The following is a 19,277-nucleotide window of genomic DNA, read 5'->3' on the forward strand; positions in this document are numbered from 1 at the left end:
TTAAAGTATTCTTTATTTTTTTCCCCTCTGTGTTAGCAGGTTAATGAGGAACTGTGCTTGTGTTAGTTATTAGTGATGGAAATCTTCGAAATTATTAGTAAAACGCACAGGTATATTTTTCAGCAGAAGCAGTACATTAGCTTTTCACCATAGGAATCCTGAATTCCTTCTTTTGGTTTATCTCCTATCTGTAGGTGACTGCAAAGTATTTAGGGTACATTTCAAACTTGGGTTTAGAGTATCTGGTCAGCTCTGGAAGAACGTGGATTCCAGGCAGTACATTGAAGAAGGGAGGAAAATCCTGGTCAGACTGTGCTTTTCTCCTTGCTCTCTAGGATATACAGACCTAAAAGGGTCTGGCACATCAGCTTTCTATCCTCTCCAGTTTAGGGATAAGGAGTTGGGTCCAGGACAGGGATGAGAACCTTCTAGGAGCCCCTCCTGAATTAAGAGGCCAGACCAGAACTCAGTCTCCTTGGTTTCTAGTCAAGAGTTCTTTTCATAAAGTCAGGTTGGTCTCAGCTACTACTAAGCCCATTCTTTTTTGGATTCCCATGAGTACTTGTTTTTCTTCACCTTTTCTACAACTTGCATGAGTAATTCAAGTTCAGACCCCTTAGACCTAGTCAATTACAACTTATGGAAACTAAGTGAGGACTTCCCATAGTTAATATTATATATCCGTATCAAATTTTCACTCCTTGCACATTGAACTATTTTTGCTTCTTCATTTCAGGGCAGGATTCTGGGAAGGTTGTGATCTGGAATATGTCTCCAGTCCTCCAGGAGGATGATGAGAAGGATGAAAATATTCCCAAGATGCTTTGCCAGATGGACAATCACTTAGGTATTACAGAGTGGCCCTTTGCAGGCTTTGCGTGTTGGCAGAGTGCCCAAGGTTAGCACATGTGTTTGTAATTAGAAAGATAAGGCCCCGTGCGGCGGTAACTCCCCTCGGCCTGCTGTCTGAAGGCACAGATGTTGGCTGCACACCTGGGTGAGTTATTCAGCAGAAGACTCGGCCCGCCCACAGAACCATCTTTGGACAGTCTGCAGGTACCTCTGGTGATTTCCTGCTCATGAGTCGTTACTGCCTGATTCCATGGGGCTTTGGGGCCAGCAACCTGGACGCAATAGGGTCCTTGGGAAGGGTGTATAAGAGACAACTCACCAAAATGTCTAAGGTTGATGCTGTATCACTCCAAGGCTCTCTGCCAGGACTCTTTAGGCTGATGGATAGTGCTTTGGTTTCCTTTCCTGCTGTAGTGCCATAGTGTCTCACCCCTGAGATGCTCCATTAACAGTTAATGGCCTTTGGATGTCAGCCATTTGCTCTGTGTGTTCTTGTCCTCCCAAAATGCCTCTCAGTGTCCTTGGACCTGGAGCACAAGTTACTCACAGGCCGTGTATTGGCTACAACTTTGTTAGTGCTTATTACATTTCATGTCTTCCAAAGGCTGAGCTGTGTCTGTTCCTGGAGGCTCTGAACTAGCAGAGGCATGGGGGATTTCTGCTGGTCTTAATTTATAAGTGTAGAATCAACAAATCTGCATTGCTGACAAATTTATAAAATCCAAATTTAAAAGGTCTGACTCTGACAAGTAGGATTAACTCAGAGTTTTATACTCTGCCAAACTACTGCCCTAAAATTTCTGCAAAAGGCATCTTGACCTTTTTAATACAGATTTTTATTTTGAGAATAATTTCTGTTCAAAAATAACATCTCACCAATAGATAGCTCTTTTAAAATAATGAGATTTATCACTTTTTATAGAAATAAGCCTCCAGTTCTATTTCATTCAGCTAAGAATTCTCAGATTATGCATATTTTCCCCCTCCAGAATGTTTTCATAATTTGTTATAGAACAAGTAGGTTAGTGCTCTGACTGAATTGTTTCTCTGGGGCTCTCACACAGTAGATTCCTTAAATAGATTAGATAGATTAGATTTTATAAACCCTTCACATCTTGCCAAACTCTGCATAGAGCAAATGGGCGTGACTATTGGATTTTCATCACCCTATTTTTTTTTTCTTCCCAGCATGTGTGAACTGTGTGCGGTGGTCAAACAGTGGGATGTATTTAGCTTCTGGGGGAGATGACAAACTGATTATGGTGTGGAAGCGGGCTACGTAAGCATCATTTTCCTTTCTTCACATTTAATTTTTAGAAGCTTCTTTGCTGGTCTTTATTAAGTCACTTTTCCCACCCTGGTGCTGAACCCACAGCTCCTAACTTAATAAGTAGCAGGAAGTGCACATGGGTCAATAGCAGAAAATCTGGAGACCTCTGACCTTGCTGCTGACTTGGACAACCACTCCTTTGCAGGGCTGCAGGGCTTCCACCTGAGTAAGCCCTTCTGCTGCTGACATGATGGTTTCATTTGTTTTGTTCTTTAAATGAAATTTCACATGGAACCCCAACATATAAACTGCTAAAATCAAGGTGCTCTGATGGGATCAAAATGGGGTTTCCAGTGTCCACCTTCTTTGCCACTTGCTTCATTCTCTGACAGCTTCACCCTGGGCGTGAAGCTCCAGCCCTGCACCTAAAATGAGCTAACAGGCAAATTATAATTTTATTTACCCCCAGGCATAAAGTGTGTCAGGATGGGTCCTGCAACTATGTCCCAGGATAAATTCCCCTGGTAACTCTGGGTCAGTCAGGCTGCAGCACCAGACTTTATACCATTGTTCAGCCAGAGTGACCCCATGGCTGGGGCTTTGAGAGCAGAGGCATGCCACCTCCTTGGACCCACTGGGCTGCCTCACAGACTCTGAGTTGGTACAGAGCTTTATAGGAGCAAAAGGTGTTCACAGAGGCTCACGCTGCCTCCACTAGGCCTCAAGTAACTGCTTTTCTGAAAAGAGTTAGTACCTGGTGCTTGCGGTTTCTCCACCTTTGGTGATAGGGCAGGGCTATTTGATTCATTAGTAGGGGCCTCAACATTCTGTTTATTTTGCTACTTTAAATAGTCAACATAAATAACGTTTAGTACATAATTTGGAAAAGTAAAAAAGTGTGTAAAAGAAAAATGTATCTCATAATCCCATCATTTAAAAGGCCGTGTTTGATATTTAGGTATTTTTCTATGTTGTCCTTCTACTCAGTTTTAAACTTTGCATTAGTGGTATCATATTGTATATGATGTCCTGTGGCCTGCTTCTTTCACTTAATATGTTGTGAACATTTTCCTGTGCAAGACTTGCAATGGCTGTGTAGTATTTCATCAACTGCATGGATCACAAGTTACCTAATTAGCTGCTTTTGTTCAGTAACCTGGTGCTTTCCAATCTTTGTCTATATTTACTTTGTTGTGTCTGCCATGATAAGCCGTGCTACAGGACACATCTGTACAGAGCTCAAAGAACTCCATGAGTGCCTGTCTGACTCCTCTTTTATACAGGTACATTGGGCCCAGTACTGTGTTCGGCTCCAGTGGTAAACTTGCCAATGTGGAGCAGTGGCGGTGTGTTTCCATTCTCCGGAGTCACTCAGGTGGTGAGTAGGGCTGCCCTCTGGGGTGGGTGGATCCCTCAGATCCTCAGCAGCACCTCTATGAACCCAGTGTGAACGTTTGGTTCTTAAAGCAGCCCAGTATCTGGGCTGTCCTTCCTATCTCCACCAGTCACGTCCTTGTCTCTCAAGGTCTGTGCAGTCACTGACTCTCCTGCCAACCTCCAACTGCCTTTAGTCCCCTATTTCTCCCCTCATGAAATACATATTTATCTTTGATGTAAAATTTTCCACATCTTATTATTCATCCTGCTGAACTGAATCAGTACTTTCTTCACTGGATCATTAAATCTGTAAGCATACTTTATTTCCCAGAAACTAGCCCATAGGCACCCAAGGAAAATTTCTTGAGTATGTTTGCAAAATGTATGGAAAGAGGCATGTGTTATATTGAAACTAAAGAGGAAGAAGGTCAATCTGTAATAATCTAAAAGCCCTTGTACTTTAGGACCAGGCCCCAGGGTACCAGATAAATACAATTTATACTTCTCTCAGGAAGCTTGTGGTCTAGCCCAGGAATGAACTGAAGCCCAAGCAGGAGGGCAGCAATAGTGAAAAAGGCTTAGTATAAATGGCGAGTTGGAAACATTTTACCCTGGTTGGATCTTTTATAGACAAAGAAGAGAGTAGCACAAAGTTAGGCTAGCCAAGTGTATAGGGCTCATGTGCCCTGTTAGTGAGGGTGTTACTCATCATGAAAGAGAGAGGTTGTTCTGATAGCTCTTGGAAAGGAGAGTGTTCCAGTAGTTCATATGAAAACTGTAAGGCCTGTGATATTTGGATAGAGAGGAGAAGAGATAGATTTGGAAACTACTTAGGACAAACCCAGTGAGAGATGATATAGATTTCTTTTTGTGTGTCTGCATAACCAACTGTATCCACTACGGAGACCATAAGAGCAATAGGCTTATGGGAATGGGCACCAGTTTAGTGTGTGGTGGACTAGGTTTGAGCAGGTAGAGGAAGAAATGTCAGTAAACTATTAGCCTAGAACTCTACAGAAGACCAAGCAGGAATAAGAGATTTGAGAGGCATTGGCTATATATTATTCATTAGCTGTATATCATATGTTCCGTAAATACTCCATAAACAATGTAAAGGTGAACATATCTGTCTCTTCCTAACCATGGATTAAGTTTACTTTGTAAAAGCTGAAGCAGTAGCCTTGTGTTATTGTTTAATAATAACAAAAATGTATAATTTGCCCTTATTTATTTCACAGCAATTTTATAGCAACCTAGTTAGGCTTCTCTGGAATTTGGCACATGTGTCTAAGAGGGTGTTCAAGCATTACTTGGGATCTCAAGTAAGAAATATTATGGGTCCCCTAACCTGAGATTCAGGTCCAGCCTTAACTTGAGCACCTCTTATTGCCCCAAAACCCTATGGATCTCCTTTAACAGGCAGGTAGGGTTGGTTACTTTCAATTGGGATACCTGCCACTCCTTATTCACTGGTCCTGCTAGCAGGTGTGGGCTAAACCATTTAAGAAGAAAAGAAAAAAAAAATCAGTGAAATTAAGAGATAAACGAGTAAGAATGGACCAGGTCCTTGAAAAGCAAAGTGTGAGAAATACATCCTTGACATATTAAATTAGTGAGTAGAGAGAAAAACCAGCAAAATTAGAAGTAAAGGTCTAGAAAAATATTTAACCTAGATGGAAAAACATGAACAGTATAATTTTATACGATTAAACTAATAAGTTAAAACAAATTAAGGCTTTCAAAATTTATAACCACAGAGAGGAAAAACCTAAACAGAGTAAAATCCAATGCAGTAGTTTAACTGTGTCTTCAAATTTGATTTCTGGACCTAGATTACTTGTTGATGCATTGTTTCAAGCTTTTAAGAAAATATATACAGAACACAGAAAAGTTTATTCTTCAAAGATTTCCAAAACCTAATAAAAAGTAACAATGAAACAGAGGCACAGATTAACTTGAATGAAGGAATAAAAATCAGTAATGATACTACTAAGTGTTATAATATTTGAAAATAGAAATGCATTATAATTAACCATGATTCATAATGGAAGAATTTTGTAAGGAAATTATTACTATAACGTAAACAATAACACAAGGAGATTGAAGGAGGTTGAATTAGAAAAGCCCCATAATTATTAAGAGGGTTATTCTTTTTAAAATAATATTATGTAACTCAACTGCCACAGCTGAATTATCAGTCCCTAATAAATATGTTTTTTTTTAAAAATGCCCATGGAAAGCTATTTCCTTAACATAATCAAATTCTGTGTCTATTTATCTATTTATTCTTTTGTACTGGGATCAAACACAGGACCTTCCTCATGCTAAGCAAGTGCTCTATCACTGAGCTACATTCCCAACCCTGTTCATTTTATTTTGAGACAGTGTCTTACAAAGTTGCTATCTTCAATCTTAGGATCCTCCTGCCTCAATCTCCTGAGTAGCTGGAATTACAGACATGTACCACCACACCTGACTCTGTCTCTTTTAAAAACCAATGGCAAATAGTTCACAGGTTATCCTGATTCCCTTTTATGTTAAGAAAAGACAAGAGTAGGTACTATCACTTGTTTTGCTTCTCTGGAATTTCTGCAGTACAATTAAGCAGAAATCAAGAGGGTAGACATACTGGGAAATAATATAAAAATGAGTCAGGCATGGTAGTGCATGCCAATAATCCCAGCGACTCTAAAGGCTAAGACAGGAGGATCTCAAGTTCAAGACAATCTCAGCAATTTAGCAAAACCCTAAGGAACTCAGTGAGACTTTGTCTCAAAAAAATAAAAAAGGGCCTCATATAAGAACAGATTTAATTATTTATCTTTTACTACTAATACCCATTTAGAATATCTAATAATAAAAAGAAAACCCTTACATAATAGGATAAAAAATTATAAATGCCCAGGAATAATCTACCAAGAAATGCATGAGGGGTTGTAACTCAGTGGTAGAGTGCTAACATGTGAGGCACTGGGTTTGATCCTCAGCACTGCATAAAAATAAATAAAAATAAAGGTATTGTGTCCTTCTACAACTAAAAAAAAAAAGAGAGAAGAAGAAGAAAAGAATGTGTGAGATCTTTGAGATTTAAACCACAAACAGGTTTTTTTTAAAAAATCTGGGTTTTTTTTTTGTTTGTTTGTTTGTTTTTAAGAGATGGGGTCTCAACATGTTGCCCAGTCTGGCCCCAATCTCCTTGGCTTGAGTAATCATGCTGTCTCAACTTCCCAGGTAGCTGGGACTGGGTGCATGTACTTCCACACCTGAGATCACACCACTACAAACCTTTTTTTCATATAAAATGACTATAAATAGACTAAATAAAATACATTTTTTTCACATTTAATATTTGCTCATCCATTTAATAAATATTTATTGTGTATATGATGTGTTTCAGGCCCTTCCCTCAAGAGTTTTCATTCTTACAAAAGGATAGACAGTAATCTGGTCATATAGGAAATTTGAAGAGGAGCACTAGGGAGATAGCTCTGGGATGAGTACTGGGGAGCTCAATAAGAAGTAGGTGCCATTATAAGCATTATTCTCAAAGTTAGGCCTCAATGAGAAGGTGATATCTGAGGGGAGACCAGAAAAAGGTGAGGGGACAACCAGGCAGAGGGAACAGGAGCACAGGTATGTGCTTGATTTGTTTGGAAAGCCACTGAGATGACCGAGGGCTCCTCTGATGGAGATGGGAAGGCTTAAGAGGGTTTAGGTTAGGGAAGTTGAGACGTTTGGCAAGTATATGAGTCTATATCATGAGGAGCTAAGCACAGCACATGGAGATCAGTGAGGAGGCTATTACCATAATGTAGGTCTATATCTCAGACTTCGGTCATTACTGGGGAGTGGTGAGAAGTGGTCAGAGGTAGATTTCCTAGTGGATCAGACACAGTATTAGAGCAGAAGAATAAAGACAGGTTCATACACTGGCCTGAATAAGGAAAAAAATGAATATAGTTCTCATACTCTGAGATGAAGCAGTCTCTTTGTTTAGGGGAAATGCTTTTGGATTTTGGTTTTAGACATATTAAATTTGCCAGTGTGAGAGACATGCTGTGTAGGCATTTGGGAATAGGAGATTTTGAAGACAGGAGAAGGTTCTGGATAGAAACAGTTCAAAGATGGAGCCAGGGTTTGTAGAGATGAAACAAGCAAGGGAATCTAAGAAAGAGGCCAGTAAAAATAGTGTTGAGTGTTTGAAAGAGAAAGGAGAGAGTAATGTGTTCACTGAGGTGAAGTGAACACACTCTGAACCTGAACCTGAACCTGATAGCATAGAGGCCACAGGCAGCCTTAACAATGTGATTGATTGATGACATTCATGGTGTTGGGTCAAAACTTGTTGGAGGGTGTTCAAGAAAGACTGGGGAAAGATAAGTTTGCATTGTACCAGGCTGGGTTTTGTCAGGCACCTATGAAGACATAAAAGGAAAAGAGGAATGATAGTGAGATCTCAGAAGAGGAGAAAGGTGAGTATGTATACAGGAGTGGCAGAGAGTGGAAGGATGTAGCCTCAATGGATCTTAGCATGGTGGTTATTTGAGTGTGGGAGAGTTGGAATTGCAGTGATCTGTCATCTGGGCATGACCATAGAAATGAATGTAGAAGCCAAGGTTGTTGAAAGAGAACAAGAAGTTTAAGGAACCCAAAGCCTTGAGTTTAGCCTTAGAAGAATCATCATCTTGGAATCCCTAACAAATATGATGAGAATAGTGACCGAAAATTTAAATTGAATAAAGGGTCTTGGATTTTTGTCAGTCCACAGAAGGAAAGGGCTTGGTATACCATTTGGAGACAGAAGCTCCAAACCTGGAATTCAGAGAGAAAATTTTGCCATGTATGTGGATTTACTGCAGAACTGGACAGTGACTTTGAAGAGCCACTGGATAGATAAGTAATGTTTCTGATGAAAACTTTCAAAGTTTTAGTGATAGAAACATTATGGGTTTTGGATAAAACTAATAACTGGAGGAGGCTACAATATATCTAAGGAATTGTAGTATTGCCACCGAGGCATCACTTATCAAAAAGGGAACTGGGCGCAGTGGCACATACCTGTAATCCCAGTGGCTCAGGAGGTTGAGACAGGAGGATTGCTAGTTCAAAGGCAGCCTCAGCAATGGCGAGGCGGTAAGCAACTAGACCCTGTCTCTTATAAATAAGGCTGAGGATGTGGCTCAGTGGTTGAGTGCCCTGAGTTCAATCCCCATTACCAAAAAAAAGGCCGGGGGGATAAATTTTCCCTCATGTAACATACTAACCATTAAGCAGTTGGTAATTGAGGAGAAATTCATTTAGAACCTTACTAAATTTCACATACACCAAAAATAAATCTGAGATTTTAAAGAGATAAATACTGTAAATAATTAAACCAGGTGAAAGTAGAATTGAATATTTATCAGAAATCTAGCAGAGGGAACATTTTTCAAGGTTAATAGGAAATAGAAGAAATCACAAAGGAGAATAACAGACTTTACTATGTAAAATTGTGATAATATGGGAAGGTGAATAGGTGAAGTTTGTAGCTAATGTATGTTTTGTATGTAATCATATATCCTTTCTGGGTTCCCATCCGACTACATCTCACTCTTATACTTGTGTACTACAGTGAAATGTTGGTGTTTATATGCTTGCATCTGCAGGACTCTTAAAGTCCTAGAGAAAATTCTTGTTCATTTTTGTAAACACTACATTTATATTTGTTACACCCAATGCACAGAAAGATTTTCCATTAGTCACAAGACGTGATCAAATTAGTTCAAAAAGACTTTTTATATAGTAGACAGACATGAAGAAGCCTTACTTTCATTAATAATCAAATTAAAACTAAAGTTTAAAAGGCACTTAATAAATTAGAAGGAAAAATCATAATCCTATTCTTAACAGGGAATTTTGAAGCAGACATTGTTCATAGAAATATAAAGGCACAGAGGTCTTTGAAAAGCATTCTGCAGTATTATGAGAATCCAGACCTGAAGATTTCAGGTATCCTTTCCAGGATTCCCACTTTGGAATATCAGTCTCAGAGAAATAATCTAGAGTATGGAGAGTGGCACATGTACATGGTAGCATGAAAAACTGGAACCAATTATTCTTCAGTGATAACTTAGGTCTGTTTATAGTAATGAATGTTCTCAACAGTATAGAATGTAGAGTAAAACCAAAGAAGTTGTGAAGTCCTCTTAGGTGATTAGAATATGAAATGCAGCATATCAGTGCATGCATACACATTGTGATCCACAGAACACAATGGAATGTGAAAAAATTGCATTAAGTTGCTATTAAAGATTTTTTAAAGTCTGATACAAATTTTGAATATTTAGCTTATACCTCTTTTTGAAAAAATTCTTGGGAAAGAACTAAATAACTATTGACTTCCTGAGGCACCAATGTTAGAAAAGGAAGTAAGAGCCCAAGCCTTCACATTTAGATAGCAAGATGGGTGTGGTTGACATCACCATCATGCCTGACCTTTATTGATGCCATGATGTGTGCCAGGTGCTCTACTATGGCATTGTCATGTTTAATCCTCAAAATAATCCTATGAGAGTAGGTTTGTTGTTTGCTTAATCCACACGTTACAGGTGAAAAAACTGAGTCACAAAGAAATGAGCATTAATGTGATGCTTGATTCTTTCTGGGAACTCCATAAGAAAGACATGTTCCTGGCACCAGAGGTGAGATCCAAGTCATGAGAATAGCAGGGCCTAAAGATAACTTCATTCAGATAGTCAGCAGCTCTTGATCTCACTATGTGCCAGGAAGTCTGCTAAGTGCTTTCCCTACCATGTCTTGTTTTGAACTCAGAATGCTCTCTGAGGAAGGTCCGGTTATAAGTAAAGATACAAATTAGTTGAGGAGGAGGCCCCAAAGGCCACAGACCCAGGAAGTGTCAGATTGTGGTTCTAATATATGATTGTGATACCCCATGGCACCCAAGCTCTCAGCTATGCCTTGTTGCTTTGTCTGTAAAAGGAGTGGGCATTTTGGTCAATTAGGTGCTTTAAACTTTATAACCAATTAAATATCCTTAGTGGGGAATTTTTTCATGTTGGTTTTTTATAAAGTTTCTAGTTCTGATGGTCCCAGGTCATATGTCCTCAGACATGAAAATCCCAGGAACAATCAGCCCAGCCTGCAGAAAAGGCTGCTGCTGAGTGCCTACCCTTACCCAAGTGCATTCCAGGTAAGAGATCTCACCACAAGCCCCCTGTCTTCTTCTAGATGTAATGGATGTAGCATGGTCTCCCCATGATGCCTGGCTAGCCTCATGCAGCGTGGATAACACTGTCGTCATCTGGAATGCCGTGAAATTTCCAGGTCTGGGATTTTCCCTGCTGGTTGATGGCAGAAATGGGCTGCTCCCAGAAGTCCTGCCTGTTGGTGACTAGAGTGGGGTTGGGGAGTGGGCTCTGTCTCCTTAATCTCAGTGGCAGCAAGTGTATCATAGTAGCCTGGGATTTGTGTCTCTTCAGTAAACCAGGTCTTTTTTTCTTTATCAATTACGTTTGTTTAATATTTAAAAAGAAATTTATGCTAAAGAAAAAGAGTAACTGAGTGCTGGCATTAATGTTGAGGACCCTCAACTCCCACACATGCTTTGTGTCCCTCTTCTTCTAGGCTATGGCCTCAGCTTAATTGCTGTCTCCTTTGAAGCCCTTGAGCAGATGCTGGCTAACACAAACCCTATTGTGCAAAAAATGAACTTTTCCTATTCATGGTGCTTAAAGTCATAAGAGATGGCATAACCTGGCCTAGTGTTAAAGTTTATAATTAATAAAATATTTATATTCCCACTTAGTATCTGGAATATGTTTTCCTCATGGGCCAAAATCTATCATCCATGGACATGGATCCAAGTCATTTCAGTTTTCTTTAAAATTCACCACCGACATGTGTGGCGACATTAAGTCTGACCACAGAGGGGGTTTTAGAGACTGGTACAGCATTTGGATTACAGATCTGTAGGAGGTACTATTGTGCAATTCTTTGTCTTACTTAATGATTTACAAAAGAGTCACTTAGCCCAGGGCCCAAACCCCTAAATTGCTCAGCCTCTGTCTATTAGGGCTACTTACTAGGGCTGCTCACATCAGAAATACTCAAGTCATAGCCCAACTTGGCATAGACTTTTGTCCATGAATGGCAGCCCTGGGCTATACTGCTGGCTGCAGACAAGATGTGGGAGCAGAATTGGCAGCTCTGGCCCAGGCCTAGATCTCTTATTGCCTATCATTCTGGGGACATGTGTGACCCCACTGAGAGTATTAGCTGTGGCTGAATGGAATCCATGGTATCTGCGTCCTTGATGCAGTAATCTCTTTATTTGCTTTGGTGGAGATCAACCTAGGTGGCTCTTTTGCTTGTGCCCAGGTGGGCTTAAGTCCCTTCTCTTGGATTTCTTTTCCATGACCCACTATGGCTCATGTATTTTATATATAGAGTTACTGTTTTTCATTGAGTTAATGCCTGTATAAATTTCTTCTGTTTTTTTTTTTTTTTTTTTTTTTCTTCACAGAAATTCTTGCTACTCTTAGAGGTCATTCTGGCTTGGTGAAAGGGTTAACATGGGACCCCGTTGGTAAATACATTGCCTCTCAAGCTGATGACCGCAGTCTGAAGGTGTGGAGGACCCTGGACTGGCAGTTAGAGACCAGCATCACCAAACCTTTTGATGAGGTAACTGAGGAGGCCCAGGGTTTGGCCCCAGTACCTGTCTGACCAATGAGAGAGGAACCTGACCATGATCCAGACCATGTAGGTGAATGCACAGAGTATGGGGCCTTAGCAGGCCAGTCAGCTTTCTATAGGGTAGGCCCTGAGAGTTGTATGATAAAAGTCTTTCCTTTATGGGAAGGCATTTAATGTCCAGCTTTGAATTGAAAATAATTTATAAATTTTAAAGCTGAAGAGAACCTTAGATCTATTCCTGCAGCACTGTATCACCCAACTCATGCCATTGTGGGAAGTTTACATTGAGCCACCCTACCGAGTGGCTTGTTGATATGAGGAGAACATGGAAGAGACTGTTTTGAATGGTTCCTGGCCGTGTTTGTGACTTGTGCTCATTGACATCTGCTCTGTAGGCCAGTCAAATTTTTTTGTGTGCAGATTTAGCAGTTTAGTTTGCAAAACAACTAGAGAACAGACTGCAGTGGCTTCTGTGGTATTTTACTCTCTCTTCCTTGAGTTCTGATTTCATATGGAATCAGCTCAAAATCACTATTATTCTTTAGACATTTATGAAGTGGCTTCTGTATTTAAAGCAATACTGGGTGTGGGGAAATAAAAGTAGATTGAGATGGAATCTCTCCCATGGACATTTACAGCTCTTCTGCATAGCACCTGTTTTTTTGGGTTTTTTTTTTAGTTATATATGACAGTAGAATGTATTTTGACATATCATACATACATGGAGTATTACTTCCCATTTTTGTTATTTTTATATGATGTGGAGTTACACTGGTGGTATATTCATATATGAACATAGGAAAGTTATGTCTAATTTATTCTACTGTCTTTCCCATTCCTGTCCTCCTTCCCTTCCCCCGTACTCCTCCCTGTTCAATCCAGTGAACTGCCCCCACCTTGTGAGTCACTATCTATCAGAGTGAACATTTGTCTTTTGGTTTTTTGGGAGTGGCTTTTTTCACTTAGCATGATAGTCTCTAGTTCCATCCATTTACTGGCAAATGCCATAATTTCATTCTCCTTTATGTCTGAGTTATATTCCATTGTGTATATTTACCAAATTTTCTTTACCCATTCCTCTGTTGAAGGGCACCTAGGTTGGTTCATAGCTTAGCTATTGTGAATTGAACTGCTACAAACATTGATGTGGACATGTCACTCTAGTATGCTGATTTTTAAGTCCTTTGGATATATGCTGAGGAGTGGGGTAAGTGGGTCAAATGGTGGTTCCATTCCAAGTTTTCTGAAGAATCTCCATACTGCTTTCCAGAGTAATTGTGCCAATTTGCAGTCCCACCAGCAATGTATAGTGTACTTTTTTCAAACCCTGACATCCTGACCAACATTTATTGTTACTTATATTCTTGATAATTGCCATTCTAACTGGCAATTATAAAATCTCAGCGTAGTTTTAATTTGCATTTCTCTTAATTGCTAGTGATGTTGAACATATCTGTTAACCTTAGCACATTATCTACAGAGTGTGCTCTAGAGAGCATGTCACAGAGAAAGTGCCCTGCTGATACCTGTGAGCACATGTCTTCACATGAAGACAGACATTTCTGTGTGTTAATGATGATATCATTGTCTACTGTGTGCTGTAATGGCCCAGGTTGGGTGATTGCATCAGGGAAGGCTTCTCAGAGCAAAGGAACACAGGAGTGAAGATTTGCCAGAAGAATAAACATTTGCCCACTGGTAAGGGCTGGCTATAGAAAGAAAGTGGAAATCAGGAATTCAGTTTTCTCCAGTCAAAACCTACTAGACTTAGTCCTATATCCATTTCCTACAGCTTCTTAGTTCAGGTGATGTGGTTCTCACACCTTTAGTATCTCAGGATTCTGCTGCCAGGCTCCTGGGGCAGCTGCAGGAGAGTCTTTTTTTTTTTTTGGGGGGGGGGGGTACCAGAAATTGAACCCAGGGGTTCTTAACCATGTAGCCACAGCCACTAGCCCTTTTTATTTTTTATTTTGAGACATGGGTTTCACTAAGTTGCTTAGAACCTCACTAAGTTGCTGAGGCTGCCTTTGAATTCACGAACCTCCTACCTCAGCCTCCAGACCTGCTGGGATTACAGGCATACCACCACTGCATCCAGCTACAGGATAGTTTTGAGTACTAGGAGGAACTAGTAGTACCCTTCAACCTCTGCTGGGGGTCATCCTACACAGGGTTCTGAGGCAGGTGATTTCATTGCACTTAGGCCCTGCTTTGTTTTACCCTTCTCTGTGCCATGAGGTCAAGATGTTAGCCCCTAAATCTTTAGGGGTAGCCCATGCTGACCTTGAAGTTGGCTTTGGACTCACATCTCACTTTGCAGGATGAATAAAGTGAGGGGTGTGTTGCCTTAACCATCATGCCAAGTCAGGGGAGCAGTACCTTTGCTTCTGTGCCTTTTACAGTTCATGAGGACTTTACAGACCTGTTCTTTGCAGATATCCTCACCATTCCTTGGGTGAGGAGTCAGGCTCAAAGAAGCAGGTGGTATCTCATGGTCATCTGTTCCACTCTAGACTCCTCCTGAACTCCCAGATATAAGCAAGGGAACTTTCTCTATGGCAGCATTTCTTTTCTTTCTTGCCCACCCCCCATATTTTTTATTGTTGCATTATAGTTGTACATTTTGATGGAATTTGTTGTTACATATTTGTGCATGCACACGATATAGCAATATAATTTGGCCAGTATCACTCCCCAGCACTTCCCCTCTCCCACCACTTGATCGCTTTCCACTACTAATCTCCCTTTGATTTTTAGATTCATCCCCACCTTGTTTTCCTTACTGGCTTCCACATATGAAAGAAAACATGCGACCTTTGACTTTCTGAGTTTGACTTATTTCACTTAACGTGATGATCTCCAGTTCCATCCTTTTTCCTGAAAATGACACAATTTCATTTTCTTTTCTTTTTTTTTTTTTTTTAGAGAGTGAGAGAGAGAGAGAGAGAGAATTTTTTAATATTTATTTTTTAGTTTTCGGCGGACACAACATCTTTATTTGTATGTGGTGCTGAGGATCAAACCCGGGCCGCACGCATGCCAGGCGAGCTCGCTACCGCTTGAGCCACATCCCCAGCCCACAATTTCATTTTCTTTATGGCTGAATAAAACTCCGTTATGTATATATACCATATTTTCTTTTTCATCCATTGAGGGACACCTAGACTGGTTCCATAGTTTGGCTATTGTGAATGTGCTGCTATAAACATGGGTATGCATATATTACTATAGTATGATGACTTCGGTTCCTTAGGATAAATACTGAAGTGTGGTATAACTGCATCATATGGTGGTTCCATGCCTGGCCTTTTGAGAAACCTTCATACTGATGTACATAGCAGTATGTACATAGCAGTATGATGTACTAATTTACAGTCCCACCAACAGTGCAAAAAGTGTTTTATTGTTTGTATTCTTGATGACTGCCATTCTAACTGGTGTGAGATGAAATCTCAGTTTAGTTTTTATTTGCATTTCCCTAAATGCTAAATGCTAAAAATATGGCCATTTTTTTCATATATGGCCATTTTCATATATATGGCCATTATATTTCTTTTTTTTTTTTTTTTTTTGTTACCTGGGATTGAACTCAGGTGCACTCAATCACTGAGCCACATCCCCAGCCCTATTTTGCATTTTATTTAGAGACAGGGTCTCACTTAAGTTACTAAGCACCTTGCCATTGCTGAGGCTGGCTTTGAACTCTTGATCCTCCTGACTCAGCCTCCTGAGCTGCTGGGATTATAGGCATGTGCCACTGTACCTGGCTATATTTCTTCTTTTGAGAAGTATCTATTTAATTCATTGTCCATTTATTAATTGGTTTATTTGGGGTTTTTGAGTTTTTGTATATTCTAGATATTAATCCTCTGTCAAGAGAGTAACTAGCAAAGATTTTCTCCCACTCTATAAGTTCTTTCTTCATAGTCCTAATTGTTTCCTTTACCGTGCAGAAGCTTTTTAATTGGATGTCATCTCATTTATTCACTCTTGGCATTATTTCCTGAGCTTTAGGGGTTCTGTTGAAAAAAGTTGTTGCCTGTGCCTGTATGTTAGAGTACTGACCCTATACTTTCTTCTAGGAGTTACATAGTTTTTGGTCTAATTACAAGATCTTTGTCCATTTTTAATAGAATTTTGTGCAGGATGAGAGATATGGATCTAGTTTCATTCTCCTACATATGGATAACCTATTGTCTCAGTATTATTTGTTAAAAAGGCTCTCCAGTATATGTTTTTGGCACCTTTGTCAAGGTTCATATGTCTGTAGATGTTTGGGTTTGTCTCTGTGTTTTCTGTTCCGTACCATTGGTCTATGTCTGTTTTATGCCAGTACCATGTAGTTTTTGTTACTATAACTCTGTAATATAGTTTGAAGTCAGTTATTGTGATGTCTCCAGCATTGCTTTCTTGGCTTAGAATTGCTTTGGCTATTCTGTGTCTTTTATGCTTCCAGATGAATTTTCTGACTATTTTTTCTAGTTCTGTGAAGAGTGTCATTGGTATTTTGAGGGGATTGCATTGAATCAGTATATTGCTTTGGTGGCATGGCCATTTTAACAAAATTGATTCTGTCCATCCATGAACGTGGGAGGTCTTTTTGTGTCTATCTTTTATGTCTTCTTCAATTTCTTTTTCAATGTTCTATAGTTTTCATTGTAGAGGTTTTTCATCTTCTTGGTTAGATTTATTCCTAGGTTTTGTTTTGGGGTATTTGTTGTGTTGTGTTTTGTTTTGTTTTGAGACTATGGTAAATGGGATTGTTTTCCTGATTTCTTTCTCAGCAGATTCATTGTTGGTGTATATGAAAGCTATTGATTTTGGTATGTTGATTTTGTAGGCTATTACTTTGCCAGATTTGTTTATTAGCTCTAACAATCTTTTGACGGAGTTTTTTGGATCTTACAGATACAGGATCATATCATCTGCAAGCAGTGATAATTTAACTTCTTCCTTTCCTATTTTTATCCCTTTATTTCTTTTCCTGCCTAACTGATCTGGCTAAAATTTGAAGCACTGTCTTAAATTGGAGTGGTGAAAGTGGACATCTTTCTCTGTTCCAGATTTTAAAGGAAACATTTTCAGTTTTTCCCCATTTACTATGAGATTAGCTTTGGGTTTTTCATATATATTCTTTTTGATCTTGAGGTAGGTTCCTTCTATTCCCTAGTTTCTTTAGTGTTTTTATCATGAATGGGTGCTGAATTTTGTTGAAGGCCTCTGTGGCAGCGTTTCTTGAGGATGTTTCATAGACTCTGTGTGCTGGGATTAACAGTGCTGTGCAGAAGCAGTAGGTGAATGTGGAGTTGGGCATTTCAAAGGAGTGGCCTTCCTGCTGATTCCCACAAGCATATACCCACCGTGCTGTTGTTCTGTGTTCAGTCCTATGGGAGTGTAGAAGATATCACAGTTCCCATGCTCATGTGACAGAGATCCCTTTTTGTTGTGTCATCTGGTTGACAACTCTCAGTGTAGTCAGAAGTTTGGGGTTCATGCCCTATCATCATATCTTAGTAAATCACAGTTTGACTTTGTCTTTGAGGCCCAAGTTTTGGTCACAAAGTTGACTTTAAGCTCCTTTCAAGCAAAGTTATTTCTTTCAGTGTGGAGGAACGACCCATGTACTGCGGCTCAGCTGGTCACCTGATGGGCATTACCTTGTGTCTGCCCATGCAATGAACAATTCTGGCCCCACTGCCCAGATCATCGAACGGGAGGGCTGGAAGACCAACATGGACTTTGTGGGACACCGGAAAGCTGTAACTGTTGTGGTGAGTGTGCCTGGCCTTATGAAGTCCCGGCAGCTGTCAGTACCTTCTTGAGTGTCCTACTACAGTGGTTTACATGTGTCCTCAGAGCCTGAGGGGTAGAAAGCTGTTCAGGGAGGCTCCTAAAGACTGGGCCACACAAGGGACTGAGGTGATGGGACTCAGAGTCAGCATATGTTGGTGTTTACTTCATTTTAAATTCTTTACACTTAAATATTTTAAAACTACTTTTACAAAATATAATACCTATGGATTTTTTTGTTGGTTGTTTATGCAAAATGTAATATAGCAAATATCACCAGATCAGTCTTTGGTTAGAACAATGTAATTCCACACCAACGTTTTCCATATTCAGGTCTGCTCTCAGGTGATCCAGCATGGTGCCCCCTTGTGTAACTCCATTGAACATAGAGTGATTCTGGGTACCCCCAAAACAGTGCTCTTATCTCTTTCCTTCAGCAGTAGTCATAGGTGCAAGCTTATGCTGGTGGTCACTGGTTTGCACATCTGGTCTTGATGTGGAGGGTGAAGGTCTCCAGATAACTACTGCTAATCTTTCAGGCATGAGAGACCATTAATCCCTATGGATCACTTTAATTGAAGAGTGTCTTAAGATTAACCAAGGCCAGCTGTTAAGTAGCTACAAATAACCTTTGAGAATTTGCAATCAAACAAGATAAATAGATTGATGGGTTTGGGCTGATGACAGAGTAAGATCATTTGGGAACGTGATCAAAAGGGGCTCATCATTACTTGTTTAAATTGAAAAGTAGCTATCATATATTGTACTTCAAAAAATAAATTTTATAGTAGTTAAATATTGCTTCCTCAAAATTTTTATCTTGTAGTCTATGTTGGTTTTTATTTGAAACTAAGGGCCTTGTTCCTAAAATGTTTGAAAATCATTGCTTGTGATTCTCATGGTCACTTTAAGAGCAGCTCTGTGAGAAGATAATATATGCCTCATAGGAAGCTCACAGAGCTTCACAAAGCTTTATAAATCCCACTCATTAGTAGTAGAAACTCAATGAGTAGCTTTACAGCCTACCCAGTAGTAGTGGAAACTCAAGCCCAGGATTCTGTTTTTTCCAATTTCTGTATAACCCTGGTCATTCCTGCCTGTCCCCTGGAGTGAAAACCCCTCTAGGTTACCTGACCCTACACTTAGAAGCCCTCACTTGGAATTCCAGGAACTCCTGCCCACCTCTTAATCCAGAACAGTCTTAGGGTGCTTACAGCCTTTCCAAAAGGCAACCAGCTTACCCTGAGAGGTTTTTTGTTTGTTTGTTTGTTTGTTTTTACTTATTTATTTGGGT

The 19,277-nt window shown here is 39.8% G+C and overlaps 1 protein-coding gene across 3 annotated transcripts in view; it reads left to right on the forward strand.

Annotated features, from left to right (window-relative positions):
- The window catches only part of Hira (histone cell cycle regulator), a 100,737-nt gene that overhangs the window by 27,637 nt on the left and 53,823 nt on the right, over positions 1-19,277 (forward strand). For 2 of the 3 annotated variants that reach the window (XM_027924357.2, XM_027924358.2), the window contains exons 3-8: positions 737-847; positions 2,041-2,131; positions 3,406-3,500; positions 10,727-10,822; positions 12,021-12,181; positions 17,797-17,964. In XM_027924357.2, the coding sequence (XP_027780158.1) occupies positions 737-847; positions 2,041-2,131; positions 3,406-3,500; positions 10,727-10,822; positions 12,021-12,181; positions 17,797-17,964 (722 nt within the window). The other variant, XM_027924359.2, reaches the window with a different exon arrangement.

The sequence above is a fragment of the Marmota flaviventris genome, chromosome 1, assembly GCF_047511675.1.
Source record: "Marmota flaviventris isolate mMarFla1 chromosome 1, mMarFla1.hap1, whole genome shotgun sequence".
In the NCBI taxonomy this organism is placed as follows: domain Eukaryota; kingdom Metazoa; phylum Chordata; class Mammalia; order Rodentia; family Sciuridae; genus Marmota; species Marmota flaviventris.